This window comes from Vanessa tameamea, chromosome Z, assembly GCF_037043105.1.
Source record: "Vanessa tameamea isolate UH-Manoa-2023 chromosome Z, ilVanTame1 primary haplotype, whole genome shotgun sequence".
Lineage (NCBI taxonomy): Eukaryota > Metazoa > Arthropoda > Insecta > Lepidoptera > Nymphalidae > Vanessa > Vanessa tameamea.
In genome coordinates, this window is record NC_087341.1 from 8,729,066 (window position 1) to 8,749,851 (window position 20,786).

Genomic DNA, 20,786 nt, shown 5'->3' on the forward strand with positions numbered 1-20,786 from the left:
GACACGTTAAGACTCTTGACATATTGGTTATTGAAAAATAAAAAAAATAAAAATTCATAACCGCGTTTATTCATAGTATTGTCTTAATATTATATGTAAAAATATAAGGAATAAAAATTGTTTAAGATATGGTACATCAAACAAAATAGTTTTTTAACCGTAGACAATTTTATATTCCTACAATTTTTATTAAAGTTTTAATAAGGTATGCAAAGTTTGCAGTGCAAGCATCACATGGATGATGGATTATTATTTATTATAACAGGTAAACCACATATTTGCACTGTGAACAGGGTGCAGTATATAAATATATGACGTTCCTAAATTTGAGCTGGATTTTCGAGTACGTTGCACCTCATGAAGGCCTTGGCTCATGCAATTATATTTGTATTAAAACTACGCAAACGCATTCCGCAAAGAATTTATTACAAGTAACGACTCCAAGTAATCTGTACTAATATTTTAAATATGAAAGTAACTCAGTCTTTTACCTCTTCACGCTTACGTCGCCAAACCGATTTAGATATAATTTGGTATGCACATAGTTTAAGCTCAGGGGATCATAGGTAACTTTATTTAGGTCACCCCTCGAGGGGGTAAAATTGGTGGTAACGATTTGTGTGCTAGTGCTTAGTGCTTTGTAAGTAAAATTTTATAACTTTCGCGCGTGTAAAGTCACAGGTTCAGCATCACTTTTTTTTTTAAATATGAAAGCAACTGAAATTGTAATTACTAATTTCGATAAAAATATTCGGATTTGCATTAATCAAACAAATCAAGAGTTAAAAGTAAAAATAATTGCTTACAATATTTTCCGTTACCATTTTTATAAAACACTTTCCAACAGTCCTCACAAAAGCTCAAAACTGTCCACTTACCGTGTCAGTGTAGACTAATAACTGCCGTGTATAACGACACACAATCTTAAAACTTCGAATCGTTCCTGCTGTGTTCGTTAGTTTTTCGAAAACTATAAATTTAGCTTTTACACCCAACCAAAACCTTGATCGATTCTATAAAAACCTTTGCTTGTCATGTTTAATAATTCATTGAAGTAGGTGACATCTTTGATTTTGGCCATCAAAGAGCGAAAATGTTATTTTTATGTTAAAGTACAAAATATTTTTCAAATTGTTGTATTGAAACGTTCAAGATTTTAATTTAATCTTATTCATAGGTTGAGAACAACGGAATTAAATTAAATAATGTTACTATGGTAAAATTCACAAATTATTTCTTATCATTTTTATAAGAGCTATATTAACATTTTTGGTATACTTTGACATTATTAAAGGCGCTATATATAGACCAAATCCTGTAATACATTTTTGCGTGATATTGAAAATGGTAGGGATTCGAATAACATAACGCGTTTTTATGTTCTCATACGTGAATAAATACCCATGGAACGATATATTTGTATCAGATATACCCGAAGGCGAGCGATTTCGAATTTATTGGGAAACATTTTAAAATGAAAACATTTTTATCGTGTACACTATACAGTTCTTCGATCGACGTTATATGATTACGTCAGCGATATTCTTTTATAATATAATAAAAATAACTTATATTCGACCGGTATCCATCACTTAAAAATAAAATTAAATAAAAACCAGATGGAATACGTTTTCATTGGAAACGTGAATATTTTTTCATAATAGTAAAATTCGCAAATTTTTTACTAGTAATTTTTGTAAGAGCTATAATGAACGCATGTTTGTTTAATTATATTTGACATTATATAATGTGCTTTAATTAAATATATCAAATAAATACTGTTGTACATTTTGCATATAAAAATGTAATTTGAGATTTGTAAATACAACCGAAACATTTTCCATTCATGTCCATTATCACAAATATGATTTGCCCAACAAGCCTAATTATATAAATACTTTAATTTGTATGTAAAGCACATTTATACATAGTTGTAATTTATATTAAATACGAAATATATTTTAAAATAAAACTTCGACTCTTGAATATCAAATAATTTTACTTATAAAGTTTTGAACTTTCTTAGTAAGTTTCATTACCCTATATTATTATATTGAAGGAAATTGTTATTTATTTTTACTAACATTTAAGATAAGATACTTATTGTCTCTTTTACATATCATGGTTACCTATAAGTATATAGAATTCCCCTTAGACTTCTTTTGTATGTTGTAAATTTCTAATGATTACTGCGTGTCATGTTCGTATTATTATTAATATTATTAATGCGAAAGTTTGAATGGACGGATGTTTGTTACTCAGTCTCACCAGAATGTAAATTATATTTTTATTATTATTTAATTTAAATTATATTGATATTAGCTAAGTTAATTTTATTAAAACGCCGATAATTTAACGTGGAGCCGTGGATCTAAACTTTTTGTTTTTTTTTTATTTTGCACAACCAAAATCCACGTTACTTAGTCAATAGTTTATATATCTCTTCACAATTCGTGACTGTAATAATTACTAGGTCGTCTGTCCCACCTACAATAATGACATCATAGCTTTTATTGATCTGTACAATAAGAACTTATATTTTACATAAATATTAATAATAATATTATATAAACGAACGTAATGTAGTCGAAAGTAATGTATTAAAAATATTCACAATGGATTAAAAACAGTTTATTTCATATACAATCTGTACAGCTTCTGTAATTGATACATTTTAAAATATACAATAAAAACTTTACAAATGAAATAATTAAGAAACAAGAGAAATTAAATATACATTATAATTAATAGGCCCTCTTTGAGTATTTAACTATTGTTCGATGTTAAAAAAACTAAAAATATAACTTAAATACACCTAAAAGATATATTTGAGAACAGATTATATATTTATAAGATGATGATGGATTAAAATGAAAGTTTTTTTTTTAAATAATATCAGCAATGTTTCCAGAGAATTACTTATTTTACATGGTCGTTACTGCGACTTTCACATCCCATATCATCGGCCCGTATACCGTTGAACTATTGACGTATGTTCACATTTCAAACCGATCACTCACGTATTCGTGATAACTAATTGTTTCCGATAAGAATAGAAAGACAACGAAAAAACTTAAAATGCAAAAGATATTGTCGAATGAAACTAAGAACAACCAGTAAAATTAAATTACAAAATATAAGGCAACAGTGACATCGTTGGTTGAATTTCATCAATGTGGATTTCATTTAACCGCACATGTTTTAGCGTATCTTTTACATTTTACATACATATATATACAAAACATTTGTGGAATGTCAACAAAGACGAAGTTTCCTTTATCTAAAGTGGTAGTTGGTTAAGTGTGCACCTAACACATTCCTAGTTTAAGCTGTTTAACAATTAGCCTGAACGTTTTGAACGCCAAACATGTCTCATTTACTTTGATGTGTGCAACCGGTATGAAAACAAAAGAGATAATGTTAACCGCTGTCGCCGCTGCGATGGGATTGTAGTCGGATTATTTTAATTGCTCTACTAGTTGGTAGTTTCATAACGAACTCAAAAATGAATTTTTGCGTTTCGCTTTTGATTATATTTATTTATCTTCATAATTGTGTCACATTTAATCGGTCAAATTTTATGGGATTTATTTTATATTTAATAAATAGCTTGTAATGTTTAAAAATCTACGTAATCGGCCTAGTAATTCGTATCGAATATAAAAAAGAAAAAAAAAGAAACAACAAAACCTTTTTCATCTCTTGGCACTTTTAGAAAGGCTTTGTTGGTGTCAATAAAAAATGCTTAGGCAAACTCATAACTATTTTTTTTTCAATTTTGGAATATTTTTAGTCGGATTTCGACTACAAGACGAATACTACTAATGGTATCCACTCTAATAGTATAGCGCTGTAGCTAAGACTAACACTGTTGCCACTTCGAATGGCGAAACTTCTCTGAGCTAAGTGTGAACACTTGGGTCACTAGAAGTGTGGACCAGTTTAGTATGGACATTTATTGTTTTATAAACATAGTTATGTTAATCGTACGAAAAACAATAAATTTCGTACGTTTATATAGCAATGTGTTGCAAGAAATTAAATAAACTATCCCAATAATTCAATTGAAAATGGATTTAAATCAAAAAGTATATTATTAAGAAATCCCTAAGTTTCCAACGGTTTTTAGGGATCGTTATAAAAATGATACTAAGCGCACGAAAAACAATTACATACGTTTTAAATCTTTCATAAAACTAAATTATTGTGTATTAGGTATTCGCTATAACTCAGAGTTACTTGCCCATCATTCTTAACCAAAAATCACGGGTTCAAATAGGGACAAATGCTACTGACATTTCCCTTATTTTTTTTGTAATGTGTACAATAATAATGTATGTAATATTTGGGCGGAAAGAAAAACATGGTGAGGAAACATTCATATGTGTCCATATCATAGAATAACAAACGAACCTACTCATGGAGTGAAGAAAATATCTGTGTCTGGGGGTACATTTTTAGCAGCTGTGTTAATAATATTTTATTGTATGTTAATATTGTTTTTTGAATATTATAAAGATAAATAGTTTAATTCTAATTCAATCAAATTGGATGATAAATTAATCCCTGTTTTTTTTCCAATTGTGAGCCTCGAATGGAAATTTGTTGATGTCAATAATATTATCATTCTGTAGTCAAGATATGAATGACGATAAATACGTAAATACCTACTTACGTGAACGTATATTATATGTAATACATGTAATTATACTCTGACACCTTCGAACCCCAAAATTAGGACAAATATTAGTGCTTTAAAAAATCACATTCATTAAAATCATTTCTTCATCAGAGGATTAAAATTCGCCTTCACTGTTATAGTTTACTTTACTAGTTCATGCCAAACATTTTATTTAATCCTCGGAAGCGGACATCAATTATTTGTATTATCGACGTTAGAAAGCAAATAACTCAATTGAAGCTCGGATCCCCCAGCTCGATCAATTAGTCTTAAAACTAAAACTGAATCTAACGGTTTAATGAAAATCGTAGTTCACTATAAAGTGAATTCGATGCAGTTACTAGTTTCGTATCAAGTTTTCTAACAATTGAATAGCTTCTGCTGAATGTAAGCTATATGCTGTATAAATTCCAAAGTTACCGTTTTTGTAAGCCATTTTCATCAAGAACATAGAGTTCTAGATATGGTTTCAAAGGAAAACTAAGTGCAAATGACAACTCAGTAAATAAGTTCAGTGTGAACTCAGAAAATCGATCCTTGACCCCTTTACCGACCTCACCCCAACCCTGACTTGGTCTACGTTTATACCCTGCGGTATAGAGATCCCTTAACGAAAGGCAATATCAACCTACTGACTAGGAGGAAATTGAATCTTAACGTGATAGCAAAAACATCAATATCGTTTGTCTTGTATCGACTAGTCCAGTATATGGTGATATAGTCGAAAAGTTTTTGGAATGGTTTGGCAAATAGTAAACCTTTTACTTTCTCCTTGTTGGTATCTATTTTACTAGAGCATTATTATTTTACTTAATCAATTTTATTTTAAGCCGATTAATCAATATTATCATATTATAAATTACAGTTTACCGCAAGATTCATATTGATTTAAACGAGTGTTTTTTTATGCAGATGTGTTTTCGCCTTATTTAATGTTCCATTTTCAAATAAACAATCACATAAAATCTCGTGTTGATTTTGTTCTACTTATCTGTCATTACTTAAACGTGCATCAAAAGTGTCCCGTAGCACCAATTAGAAGGAATATGATACTCAAGAAATCCACTCGAGTCACACCTAAGTGATGAGCGCATGACCTTTTAAGAGTTCGACACAATTGTCGGGCAAAATGTTGGTTACTATACTTTCTGTATTTTTTTAAAATTAGTATTAGTTTGTTAATTTATGTAATACCGATAGCGATGGAATAATCGTATTTAATGCTCTAATTATTTCTATTATTAAAAAATATAAGATCGTATAGAAATACTATTCTACATTCAAAATTAAATACATGACAAATGGAATTAAAATATTATACGACTTGATAATTAATAATGATTTTAAGCTGTGTTCAATATGTTACAATTCACAAAAAGCGAGACTGGTTCATATTTCGCTCAGGGACTCGGAATTGCGATTCAACGGGAAAATCTGCTGCATTCTTGCCATTGTACCGAGCGGTCATGATTTGTACAGCAATTATTTTTTAATTTTTATCCTTATACAGCTTTATATGAAGCCATATTTTCAATCTGTATTTATAATAACATATTTCATAATAACTTTGAAGCCGTAAGAAATATATAATAGCTTTACATTTTGTATTTAAAATATATCGATAAAAATGATTTAAAATTCTTTCTCTTCTTGGTATTACAAATAATAATACCAATTTTTCTTCGTTTGACTTTTGTTCTGGGTTCATGATATAACAAATATTAATATTTTCTTTTCATCTATAGTGATAGGCAGGCGGACGGGCGAATGGGCCCCCTAATGATAAATGCATCGTATGTACCTGTCCTTAACACAAATTCGCCACCAACCTTGAGATCAAAGATTTATTGTCGCTTATGGCTGTAGTTACACACACACACACACATATATATATATATATTGTGCGGATATTTTACTCGGACGACATATTAAAAATATAATATAAATAGAATAAACGCATGGAAAAGAGCACAGGAAGACACAGTACGCACATATTGATATGTATAAACATAAACCGATATTATTTGATTATATTTTGACATTTAAAATCATGATTGGACCAACGAGATGGGACCAACATCTAAAAGGATATATTTTACTCATCGTTCCTTTTAAATATTTATTGGGAAATTACACAAAAACAAAATGTATACGTTCTTTATCCGATTTACACCGTTTTCATCGGATCATATACCACATTTTTCTATCGTTTGCAAAATTTAATTCGTTTTAATATTTAGATGATTCACAGCACGCGGCTACTTAAATTAGGGAATTAGTAAAAAGTCACCACCCGATCTTATTAAGATCAATTGTCAAGGAGAAGTCAATCTCCTGACCTCAGCTGACCGCTACTCCGACGACGGTGAATCATTAAAAAATTAAATATCGCGTTAAGGCAATGTTCGCAAACCTACAACATATCTAATTATGAATTGTCATAAATATTTGAATTAAAAATAATATTTTTCAATTAAGAAATAATAATCAACTAACAACAGTTTTTTTTTTCATAAAAATTCACATATTTTATATTTCATTCAAAGGTAGCTTTACAAATATCCAGGGAAAAATATTTCAACTGATGATATTGATAATATTTAACTTACCCAGTAGAAAGACCTAACATTTAAATTTTAAATTTGCAATTCTATTTCAGTAGATACTTTTTAGTTGTATTTGTGTAAATATGTTTATATATATTGCATAAATAAAACTCAAAAGTGCAATAGGTTATACATTATCATAAAAACAAATTCTTCTGTATGTTTGCAACTATAATAAAATATTACAATGAATGATTTTGACGTCTTAGAAAAGTCCACATGTTCACTTTGTATTGAAGAAAGAAACCGTTAAATAACCCTAAGTCTGTATTCATAGAAAGTTTGAGAAAAATTTACACGAACAATGCATATGCCTACGTCTGTGGTGATTCATATACTTATAGCTAATCTCCGTCAGCCCTACATCACATAAAAGATTGTACCGTGTGAGATACGACGAGAGCACTTTACGTATAACATATACTCGTAATTTGTTTTGAATATTAATAGATGCATGTATAAGATCTGATGAAGTTTATTGATAATTTCAAAAAGAGAACCATTTTATTATTACTTTTGTAACTGCGTCTCCAAAAGAGTTTGTGAATTTTCTCTTCAATATGTTGTGGCAGAAAGCAGCTGGAATAAGATAGCGATGTCAGCCCAATGTTCTTTACAAATGAATTGAGCTGAAACTGGGGAATCGAGGAGAACTGCGCCGATTCATGTTGGAGTTGTTTCCGATGGATTAATGCTTTTCGTTGGCAAATTTAGGCAGTTACTGTCGACTACTCACTCGTAAGTATTTTACATTTAAATTTCGGGAAACTTCAAACTCACTTCACTGAATAAGACTTTCGTAATAATTAATTTTATGTTCGTGTATTTATAAATAACTTTGAGGCCATACCTCAATACCAAATACATGTAACTATTTCAGCAGTTTACAAGAAAGGCAAAGAAGAATGGAAAATGTGAATTTTGTTATTTAAAATAAAATGCATAACGATTATTATCGCGTGGACTAAACGTCGTAACGTTTACGTTACGTTAACTTACGTTTAAATTTAGAAGTAACAAATGTTATTATGTTTCCTGATACGATAAGAATCAGTATAAACAGCACTAGTGTATACTTGTTTTCGATCTTTCATTCACTCCCAAGTCATTTGTTTACAGTAACTACGGGCTATGACCGAGTTTGTATACGATTTAAACCCATCAGGTATTGCTGAGATATCTAAATATATATTTTAAACGAGCTGTGCCCGCGACTTAGTGCGCGTTTGAGTTTAACAAAAAAGTTACTGTTGTATCCTTAGTTACTTCTTATTACATCGGCTATCTGCCAGTGAAAGTACCGTCAAAATCGATGCAGCCGTTCCAGAGATTAGACCGAACAAACAGACAGACAGACAAAAATCGAAAAAAATAATAATTTTGGTATATGTACGGTACATGTTTTTCATACATATGCATTTAGTAAGAAGCCGATATTTTAATATTAAAAAAAGACACTCCAATTTTATTATATGTATAGATAAAAGCAAATTTAAGAACAGAATGCAATGTTTCTACTCATATTATCTGAATACAAAATAAAAATAAATATTTCTTATGAAGTAGTTATGTGAATGAGACAGTTCTGTATAAGTTTGACCTAATAATTATACCTAAGTTTTCCTTTGTTACGCTTCAATCTACTAAACAGCAGCCTTAATTACGTCTGCTGTCAAATACTTTAAACACCGATAAGTTTCTTGATTGTACTATCAGTTGATAACATTAATCTCAGCCTGTGATGTCTTTCTTTTAGTTACGTTTTTAGAATATTATCTGTAGTTTTTTTTGTACCGAGTAAAGAGGTTATTGTTATTCTAATGTACAAGTACTTATCGGTATCATTCATTTTTTTTTTCGTATGTTTTGTTGATAGTATTGATATTGTTGTTTCCACAATATTTAATTCGCGTCTGAAGAAAATATTTAAGTAACAATATTCTTTATAAATAACTGTGGTTAATGCGATTTTAATAAACGTGATCGAATCCAGTAATTGATAATATAAATAAAATAATTTTATTACGAAAGGCACATGAGAAATTTAATAAAAATCCAATCAATTACCGAAAGGTTTAAAACAGAAGTTTTCATTAATATAAACATCTGTGTCATTTAAAACAAATTGTATTTATTTTTGGATATTTATAAAAACTGTTGTAAAGCATATTGCATAAAAAAAAAACAAATCAGCCGGCCCAACATCAAAGCTTCATAAAGGTATCAACTACATAACAGATTAACAGATACTGTATAATAGTTACTAAGCATTTCTCCTATTAGTATCAGTTAATTTATATACAGTTCCAATTTAAAAAAAAAAAAAACAAACAAAAGGTTTTTCAGTGATATTTTTTTCATTAAATAAAAAAAAATCGTTGCACCATGTACTTACGCTACTCATTTATGCTACTCATTGCTAGAATCGGCACTTGTGCGCTCTGAAATTAATACGGTAATCCGACAAGAGGAGGACTGAATTACGAAAATGATGGCGATTATTCGTATATAAGCCTACAATTATAAATCACCAATTTTAAAACGAGAAATTAAATGAATTATGTTTTGTGTTCAGTTGTATTTGCCCTTTACGAACTTGAACCTTACAACATTCTCGTCGAAGCAATCTTTGGTATTAAAATGTTGCTTTCTGATAACAACAATCTAATTACATAGACGTGACATGATTTGAATATTTATCATTAATACCAATATATATATATATATAATATATATATATATATGACGTAGGATGGACCTCTGTTTCATTGGTATGGTCTATAGTTACTAATTCTCAAGCAGAGGGAGTCGGTGGGTAATGTGGAGCAACGAAACACAGTAGATTAATGAACTCGCTTATAATTTAAGCTCTTAGCTTTAACTATGGTATAGGTGTATATAGATTTCAATATTCGACCGCACTGGCCAGCTGCTGCTCGAGAAGTGTGGAGTGTGCTGCTCAGTCGGTGAATCATTGACTACGTCGAGCGACTACAGAGGGCGCTAGTATTGCGACATATATGAAATAATAATTGCATATATTCAACAAATATAAAATTTATAATATTCTTTTACTCGGACAACATGTATAGAAAACATCGTGTAGAATTATATAGCTTGTATAAAGTTTAATGTAAATATGACGTGCATTTCATGTGTTGCAGCAATATGTAGAAAATCAAATTTCCTGAAACGACAATGAAGATATACCGGGAGACTTTATTAAATATTAAAAAGAATATCTATATTGTGAATATCTAAGATTGGTAGTTGTAGCAAGAATGACAATATTGTCTCGAGAAAATGAACGATCCAGGAAGATTTTCTTGTAATGACCAATTAATTTAGTTTTGCTTTAGTTCTTTCTAGTTAGTGCTTTTTATTATATTTTATCTCATTCACTACTTTCTCCGATTCGATTTATATAAAACCTTGTATTTAATTCTGTATCTTCTTGTACCTGTTTTTTTTTTTGGTAGATTTAGATAAAGTGTTAGACTCATTATTTTATTCAAATAAATCAAAATAAATTACATCATTGCAAGTTGAAACGACAAAATTATTGAATCAATCAGAATCAGATGACTTAAATCAGATGAATCATTAATTGAACTATCATTATGAAATAAATATAATATTTATTTTATTTCCTGATTCATGGCCTAGTATAATGAATTGAATACAAATGTAGACGATCATGTGCGTCTCGCTCTTGGCTAGTTTTTACAATGGTACAACTTTAATAAGATAAACGCATACGGTATATTGTTGAATGAATTAGCTTTTCAAATGACGATTATGATACAATGAAGTCCGATGTAAAAATTGAAAGATGACCAGTCGGACAGTCGAGACGAATCACAACTATGTCTTACTATAACCAATATGCAAACATTTTTGAGTGATAAGTTCGCCATATTAGTTAAGCATGAGACCCGATACGAATGCCGCCTTGGAGACTGGCGTTGTGAGCTGTGTAGATCACTTCTTAAAACATCGATACCGCTAAACTATCCAAAGTATTATGTTGTGTCTGTAATCACACTAACTAAGTCACCGTATGAAAGAAAAATCAAAACACCAAAGTAAAAAATACAAGTAACACAAATTATCACTGAATAGTTCGATGGAAACCATCCAAATGATTATCTGATCAATACTCAACAGGATTCCTTTATAAGCTGGTTGGTAAGTTACAAACAACGATGCTGTAAGTAATAGACGCTAAAAATAGAAACAATTAGAACGTGATCCTATCTTTGAAATAACAGAAAACGAAATCTGTATAATAGTTTAATTTTATCAATAAAATATCATGAAATAAAATCAAACCATTAGATAAATTTAGCGAGAGTGCATTGGGTTGTAAAATAAACATGCGAACATTTCATCAAACCAGTTAAAGGGCAATATATAAAGGACAAAGTAAAAATATCGGTTATTGGACGTGACCAGGGACGGAAGCGAGGTCGGAAAGCGTGGAATAAGTTTCCGTTGCGATTGTACCGCATTTCCAACTCAGCCATATTGTCGCCTCTTTTGCTTCCATTAAGCTTAAGTCGTAGATTGTTCTAGAGTGAAAAATATACTCAAATATTAAAAAAAAAAAATTAAACAATGCGCTGAATTCACATCGTTCACTTTCAGTTATTAATTAATGATTTAAGATCCACAGCACTATCGCTGAGTTGTTTTAGGAATTTCACTTTGAGAATAATCTAAGGTTTTACTTTAATTTTAAAATTCCTTATTTAAATTATGTTCTTTGTTTCACTTTTATAGGCTGTATTATATATATATAGATTTATATGTAGTGACTTAAATTTTTATCGATGAAAATGCATAAAATAAAATGAAGCTATTATATTTTATATTTTATTGTAGGCGAGCGCTAGTTTTATGATGAAGTCATAACTACAGCAAAAATAGAGCAACAATGCCGACACTCTTTGCAATTTCATTGTGTGAGTAGTTTTTTTATTTATCTTTGACAATAGTCACTTTTAATCTACGAATATTTTATATACATTTCAGTTGCAATATCCAATGCCTACGCTATAAGAAATAAATTAAATTTTTATGATATTGAAATAAACGGAACGACAATTTATTCATTTTATACAAATGATACCATCGAATATCGTAGTAATTTCCATACGTTAAATTACAACAATATGAGTAGTATAGAATTGTACGCAAACTTTGTACCCTTTCTATTAAATATATCAATGAAACTCCTTGAAAATGTTCACGAAAACATTAAAAAATATTATGAATTGAACACTGAAGATATAAAAATAATCGAAGCCGCATCTGGATCAAGTAACTTAGAATATCAATCAATGTTGAGAGAAAATTTAAACAAAATGAATAGAATGAAATATATCTCCCCTGAGATTTTATTGTTAGATTTAACAGATTTCTCTAACTATTTATTACAAACACTCATAGAGAATCGACTCCACAAAGCGAGTTATAATTTATTACAACCAAGTAAATGGTATAAGAATATACTCAAGTACAGTATGTTGCGACAGCAAATGAAAATAATTATCAATGTAATAGAAGTCAATATATGTTATAAATTTTCTATATGTGTTCAAAAGTCTGATTATACCGAATATTTAATTGAATGGTTACGTCACGTTTTCAACGCGGATAACGTTAAATTAAAGTCATTTTTTCATGCAATATCAAATTTACTGTACAAGAATATGTTCGGAATTAAAACAAATGCAAAGTTTCGTAAAAAAATAGGAAAAATTTTAAAATCTGATTCATATTATCAACGAAGCCTTGTCGACATTCTTGACGAAACTTTGTCGGAGCATGACATAATAAAAATTGTAAATGAGGAACTACGTAAATACGTCATTCTTTTAAAAGAACTGTTCAAAGTTATCGACGAAAATTACCAATTGAACGATTTGAATGACAGTAAATTAGAACATTTTTCTAAGCAATTTTGGCTGTGGATTGACAATAAAAATATAGACATAAGACCAGTACTAAAAGATGTTGCCGATAATATGTGGCAAAATGTACGAATTTGGCCAATTGATGCTCAGAAAAAATTGGATAACATCTGGACAAAAATATTAACTTTAGAATAATAATTTAACTAAAATTGTATAACCAACAAATATAATTAGATCTTATTTGTATTAATGCGATTGAATTATTTCAAGAAAATAACCGTATAGAATAACAGAAGAACAGATGAGACTTTTATACAACAATCATAAAAGATTTAAAACGCCAGTATTATATTTTAAACTAATAATAAATTCCCATGAAGCTGTTGAAGCATATATTTTTTTTTTCTATTAACCTTCCTCTAGTCCTGAGGCTTGTATTTATAAAGGTAGTTTATCGCAATAAAACTACTAGGACGGCCTATTTACGCTTTTATTGGCTTAATGGATAGTCCTTTTGCCCTACTGTTGAAACTTTGTTTTTTTATTTTCTTTCTATTTTTTATCTGTTACTACAAATGTTTTATAATTAATACTTGATGAATTAAAGAAAAACAAATTCACGATAAATTTTGTGAACATTGAAATACGTTTACCAAGACAAAATAAAATATAGTTAAATTATAACGTTATATTTTTAAAGTTTCAATAATGGTAATATTATTTTGCCAAAAAGAGTTATACGAATGTAACGAATTCATGTATGTAATCCAGATAATAAATAAATCAATAAACACTCATGTCCAACAGAGATAAAATGTTAGTAGTAGACGATAAGAGGTAAAGATGAAACGAAAAGCGTTTATCGGAATTATAAAATTTTAGGTTAAATAACATTTCCGCTGTTATTAATATTAAAACAAGCAAATTAAGGAATATTTATGTCATTCAATTTATCCTACGAGTTATATGTGAACAATATCAGTCAATTCGGCATAAAAACAAAAAATAATTGAAATTTACAAGTGTATCGGAATCCTTTTTACCCTTTCAATATTACTGACAATTTTTTTTTCATTATGCATATAGGTAATGATTCGATTAGTATGGGTAGCGCTGTCTTTATAATAAAAAATTGCAACCAGTTTATTCTACGCCCGAACAATCCGGTTGTGTCGGATTGCATTTGCATACGATTCTGAATTTGATTTGAATTTGAGGGAGTTGAAGGTACACCTGTAGTTTCAGTGTAATTAAATATTGTGATTGAAAATAGCCGCCATGTTTGAAAACCTATAGGAGGATATCACTCGAACCGATTTTAATATGTTGATATATCCATGAATGCCTGTCAGCAAAATAGGTATTGTATATTCGATGGTTACGAAGCGTAAACTATGATAAATACTCAGCGTTCTATTTATTAAAGGGATATGATACAACGAAACAGAATATCGAGTTCGTTTTTGAAATCATCAGCTATCGAAATATGAAATATTCTTATCATGAAATAGCAATTTTTTACGCAGATTAAACGTTGAAAATAATATTTAAGTCCACGCTAAATTATCGACGTTTTAAATAAACTTAACAAATATAATCTAGTTTATTTACTCTTGGTCATCTAATGCACACTATAGAGTAGACATCTCGTATGCACGAGCGTCCCTTGCTCATTTTAGTGCACGCTAATCATAATTAAGATAGTGTTCAGGATTGAAATGATCCTGATTATATATTAAATACTAATACATAATAAAAAATTTAAATCGCTATCATTTAAAACTTGTGACTTGAATAACAACTCTTGAACAACGTAACAATTGCAATTGAATTGAATGCCATCTTATTGGCTATAATCGGTTGAACAGACTTAGCCGTAGTACATATAAATATACAAATAATCGAAATACTTCTTCACTGTGATTAGCTAAAAATAACACAATTACAAGCTAAGCTCGATCACGCGTGAATCATCGACACAGAGCCTAGATAGAGCATCCATGTTTGCTCTTTGTTAGAGCAATCAGCAAACTTCATTAATCTGTACTAATATTATAAACGCGGAAGTAATTATGACTGTCTGTTACGCTTTCGCGGCTAAACAACTAAACCGATTTTGATGAATATTGGTACGTAGTAAGCTTGAGCTCAAGGAACGATAGACTGCATTTTTTAAATTGCTTTTCAAGCGTTTTTGTAAAATGTTACGAAGGACTTTCCATGTCATAACGAAATGTAACCGAGAATAAGTAACTATAAAATAGGAATCTTAGATCTTGTCCCCCTTATGCATGCAGTTACACTGTTTCACACTTACTTCAAAACGGGACGCAATGTGTAATGGTTAATATTTGTTAGTGCAAACGTCTTTAATATTGATCTATATTAAATGCACAATGTACTTAATTGGATAATGATTAATGCTGCATTGCTTAAAATCGAGCCATTATTTCTCGTAAAAAGTAAAGGATAAAAAATGGTTGTTGTGGGCTATCCCTAAGAGATAGACATATACCAGCGCGGACTTTTGTGAAGGCCTCTTTAAGGTGTACAATACTGTAGTACATTATTTTGTGTTATTTTTGGGTTCAGCCAGTGTTTGCAATGTAAGCGCAAAAAATGTGTTTATTTACGACATCACTTCAGAAACAAAGTTAATGTAAAAATGATCAGTGTTTCTCTACTACATTTTGCATGTATTATACATATAAACTTTCCTCTTGAATCAATCTATCTATTAAAAACGACCGCATCAAAATCTGTTGTGTAATTTTAAAAATCTAAGCATACATAGGGACAGCATCGGTAAGAGACTTTGTTTTATACTATGTAATAAAATAATAATTATTTACACGTTAAATAAATGTCACTACTAGTATAAAAATGACATACTGTGCGCTGTTACTGAGTAAATTAAAACGATTAAGCCTTGTGATTTTACGTATAAAAACTTTTATACGCGGTAAACATTGACTTTGCCAATTCGGTTGTAACTAGTTAAATAGATATAACACTGAATTGCGAAGCCGTTATTACGAAAAGATATACAATATTGTCAATGGCGTCCTATCAAGTATTTCATATACAATGGTGTCCCAGTAGTGAATATTTCAATAGGTCCCCACAGACAGTGAATAGGTCGCTGTAAGGCTAAACTATATAACAAACGTAAATAATATAAAGTAGGTAGATATCCTTGACTAAGTCGACTGTCGTCGAGTTTGTGCTACATATCTAATTTATGTAAATTATTTTGTTAAAATTACATAAATATATCGTACATGGCCATCTGCAATTGAACTATTACTTTTTTTGTATCACCATCACTGTTGTTTTGTAATCCATTAGCTTACACCGTTTAACAAAAAACAAACATTTCAAATTTATTCATTCAATTCAAATAAACGTGACCAAACGGAAAGTTTAAACTTACAAACAAAAAAGTACTTCTCCTAACCGGTTCATAATAAAGGGAGATCTGAGGTAACCAAGTTTAAAAAAATATATTACTACTGATTTTATGAATCTTACGATTGTGTTTATTTTTGTTTTTAACCTTTTTAATACGGTTAAAAAAAAAACCAATCGTAGTTCGATATTAGTTATGTTTTTAAAGCCAATATTTTGAATATCTAATAAATAATAAAATGGGTTTTAGTGGTGGCATAAATTCGATGGCGATTCAAAATACTTCTTAATATTTATAACAAGCACCAACAATTTTTATCAATAATATATATCTGAAACAATCAACTCAATCTACTGATAGTATCAACTTATCAATTAAATAAATATTACGTGTAGTATACGAAAGTCTATAGTTATGTAATTACTTGCGTTCTAATTGTAATTTTAAACTTCAATCGTTCTTTGATATTCTGAAAGATAAAAAGTATTTGATTCTCAAAATTTGTCGCGTAAAATACGATCACGACTTATAATGAGTTATTCAAATTATTCATTCACGACGCTTCTTTCACACCTACGCTTAGTCTGCTAATACGAAGCCGTATACCTAGCTATCTCGCTGTATTGAGTCATTGTCTTGACACAATGGATTGAAATGAATCGGAGTGACGCCAAAACATTCCATCCAAGTAAGTATCCACAATCAATGGTATTGTATGTTTACGTGACTTGACTGCAAAAATTATATGAAACGATATTGACCCTTAAAATTATCAACGATAAATCTACAATCCTATGCAGTGACAGAATGATGTAGAGACATTTTGATCTGTGCGTTGCGTACGTATTTTGTGATAATATTATTTTGGAATTCAATTACGTCTGCAAACGTAAAGAAATATGCATATTGCTCGTTAGAGGTCGAGCCTTACTTGTGTTTAGAATACCGAAAAACAAAGAATATTTATCTTGCCAGAAAGGTTTTCGGTGCAAGAAATGAAATATAATTATTATTAGTCTATTATGTTATAAAGTATTTTATGAAACGAAATTGATAATCGAATCAATTATAATATGTTGAACATGAACGGCTATAAGATATTTTGATGCATTTATCCTTTATAATACTTATTATCACTTCCTGATATTTCAAAGTTAGACTTTAAGTTTCGAGTTTGTTGTTGCAGAGTAACTAATCTTATGCAAAATCGCTGACTTAAAGTATATTGTTTGGTATCAATAATTTGTAGTAGAAGCACTAAACTTTAATGACCTCCGTGGTCGAGTAGTGTGATGAGCCATGACTTCAAATTAAAAGATTAAATTAAAAAAAAAACCAGATAAAAATACTTTCAAGGAAATGACCACCAATATAAAAATGGATAAAAATACTTTCATATCTAGAGTTAATTAAAACGAAAGCATAATATGTGTTATAGTTTTACCTTTTATTGAATAATTATTAGTTATTTGTATCTGTTCATGGTGTCTGAATGCAAACTCGTATTGCGGCATTCCAACTAAATGTAATTACGTCATGTAACGGTCGCGATATTTGAGTTTATAATAGCTTAGCAAAATTACTCGAGGTATTCAAACTATAAAATGTAAAAAATATATATACGACGCCGTTTATATTATTACCTACGTTGAAATTGTATTCTATGATAACCTTGTAGAGATAATAATGATACATATTTATATTTAGAGATCAATTTTCTTTATTTTTTACTACATTGAGATATTGAGTAATTATTTTTATAACTGTCGCCGAAATACTTACTATACTAAAGTACATATATGTGACGTAAAGATTAATTTGTTTTAAAATCAAAATCGAAAACCTTTCGCTTTGCGGACATAAGAAACATAAAGAATGTCTCGAGTTGTAGGCCTTTAAGTAGTATAAGCTAAAACTGTCACATTCATGGGTTTAAGGCTTGTTCCCAGCAGTGGGTCATATACGGACTGCATTTACTTAAGCAATTACGTCCCATTGGTGTACTTTTATTTAAGTATATAGGTAATTAGGTTAATATTCCAAAGGGATTCAAATATAGCCTAATAATTTATATGCAAAATATGCTTTTATTAGTAATTAATATTCTAAGCATCAAGTGAGTATTGACTGCATAATCTATTAGAAAAATTCTTAATCGAAGCATAAATGGGTTCTTATAAGACATGGTAAGACGTATACAGTGAGCTATTATTAATTTATAGATATCTAATATTAATCAATTAGAAATAATCTATATTCACAAGTCATTATGGGAATTTGCAAGTTATCAAAGCCGATATGTAACATTTTTTTCTGTCGTAACGTTTAATCTTTATTTCATCAAAATATGTTGCGTCTATCAAAAGTTATAACATTTTAACGTACATATTTGTATATCGCTTATTCTAGCCGATAGTATTTTATTTATATTACCGCATATTAGGAGGAAGTAATTATAAACACTAAAACTATTTTCAGGGTTTTTCGAAACTCATCCGGGATACGATAAAGAGCGATGTTTTGTTTCCGTTAAAATGTTAGGTTTTCGGATTTCCTATTACTCCATGAATAATACAGATTAAACGCGGGGAGAACTGCAGAGCACAGGTAATTTGTAATATGGATGAAATAACAATTTAGGATCTGAAACACGGATTTAGAACAGGTTAGATACCGCATTTTTATTAGATAGTATGAAAACCGAGCGTGTCACCTTTTTATATCTACGATGACGTCATCCTAACCATACTTAAACATCATAATAAATTATTAATTAACTACAACTGTTTGCGCAACAAAATTACTTATCAATGGTAGATAATACCACCATTGACTCGATATACTACTCTATAGTCTATTCCAACCATAAGAGAAGAAAAGTTAAACAGCATTTGACAAGAAATTGAAGCGACATCATTGGTCGAGCTTGATTAATCTATGATCATTACTATGGATTTGCGAAAAAATGGCGTTTTGAACGTCGACGAAAGTGTTATCCGAATTTTGGAAGTAACATTAAAATGGAAATATATGGATGTAGTTAAGTGTAATAGTGTTGTATTATAAATAAAGATATATTAATCATAAATTCCTAGTAGTGTACAATATAGCTGAATTATTATTAGTAAATCGCATGAAATACGTATATTTAAGGTTTGTTTATCTTAATTCTAACTTCCATTGGCATAGGCTATAGATGAGTTTTTGTGTTTGACGGCACAATAACATGAACACAAACTTAGGGCACGCTTAAGCGGGCGGCTTGTGGTAGTCTAGCCTTACACGAAATTCTTAGTAAAACAACCAAAAATTGTTTGATATATTTCTATTACGTGGGTACAGTGTGGATATTTAAAATACTAATGAAAACTGCTCTCAAGGACCTCCATTGAGAGCAGTTTTCATTAGTATTTATTTTCTCTTTTATATCCTTCATACTTTACTAAAAACAAACTTTTTAGTACATAACTCTCCTCGTTTTGTCCCATTCAAAGCTCTTGACTATGACAATGCTATAATTAGTTACGACGATATAAAATATTTTTTATATCCTCGTATCAAATGTTGTCAAAATAAAATGTTCTTTCGATTTTGTACAAACGATGTTAGTACAATATGTGACATTTAAATGACTATCACGAGGTCACGATAGTTTATAGTCAGGTCAAAATTGGCATGTCAATTAACAATAAATTGTATAGATCTGAAAATTGGTACAGATCGTTATTAAACTATTAAAAATGCTATAACAAAAATCAACACTGATACGACTTGTAAAAATGTTAAATGTAATGATGTTGTAAAAATCTCGAGGTCAATCGGTCAAAAGTTTTCTCGTAAACGGCGAGTGTAATCATTTAAATAATTGACCCAAAAATTTGTAATGTCATGCAATTATCAACACCGATTGTTCTTGTACTAATATCGATTATATTATCAGGATGACATCATTCTCTATGGAATGCCCATGGAACGAGTGATCATTTATACAATGCTTTTTGTTTACGCGAATAATGCATTAGTCAGGACACTAATAACAAAAAAAAATATTTACTTATCGATATGGCATATCTTAATAAAATGTTTTAAAACGATTTAATGAAAACTGTATTAGGTGTTCGGACGATATAATTATCCTGGAGTAATACAGCCATATATATTTATACATTTTA

General features: G+C 29.7%; 2 protein-coding genes across 2 annotated transcripts in view; both read left to right on the forward strand.

Annotated features, from left to right (window-relative positions):
- LOC113404021 (Krueppel-like factor luna) overlaps nucleotides 1–20,786 on the forward strand; it is a 75,026-nt gene that overhangs the window by 19,087 nt on the left and 35,153 nt on the right. The window lies entirely within an intron of this gene.
- LOC135194630 (uncharacterized) lies at nucleotides 12,182–13,589 on the forward strand. The gene is made up of 2 exons (XM_064220237.1): nucleotides 12,182–12,251; nucleotides 12,322–13,589. The coding sequence occupies exons 1-2, from the start codon at nucleotides 12,224–12,226 to the stop codon at nucleotides 13,398–13,400; spliced, it is 1,107 nt and encodes a 368-aa protein (XP_064076307.1). The 5' UTR covers nucleotides 12,182–12,223; the 3' UTR covers nucleotides 13,401–13,589.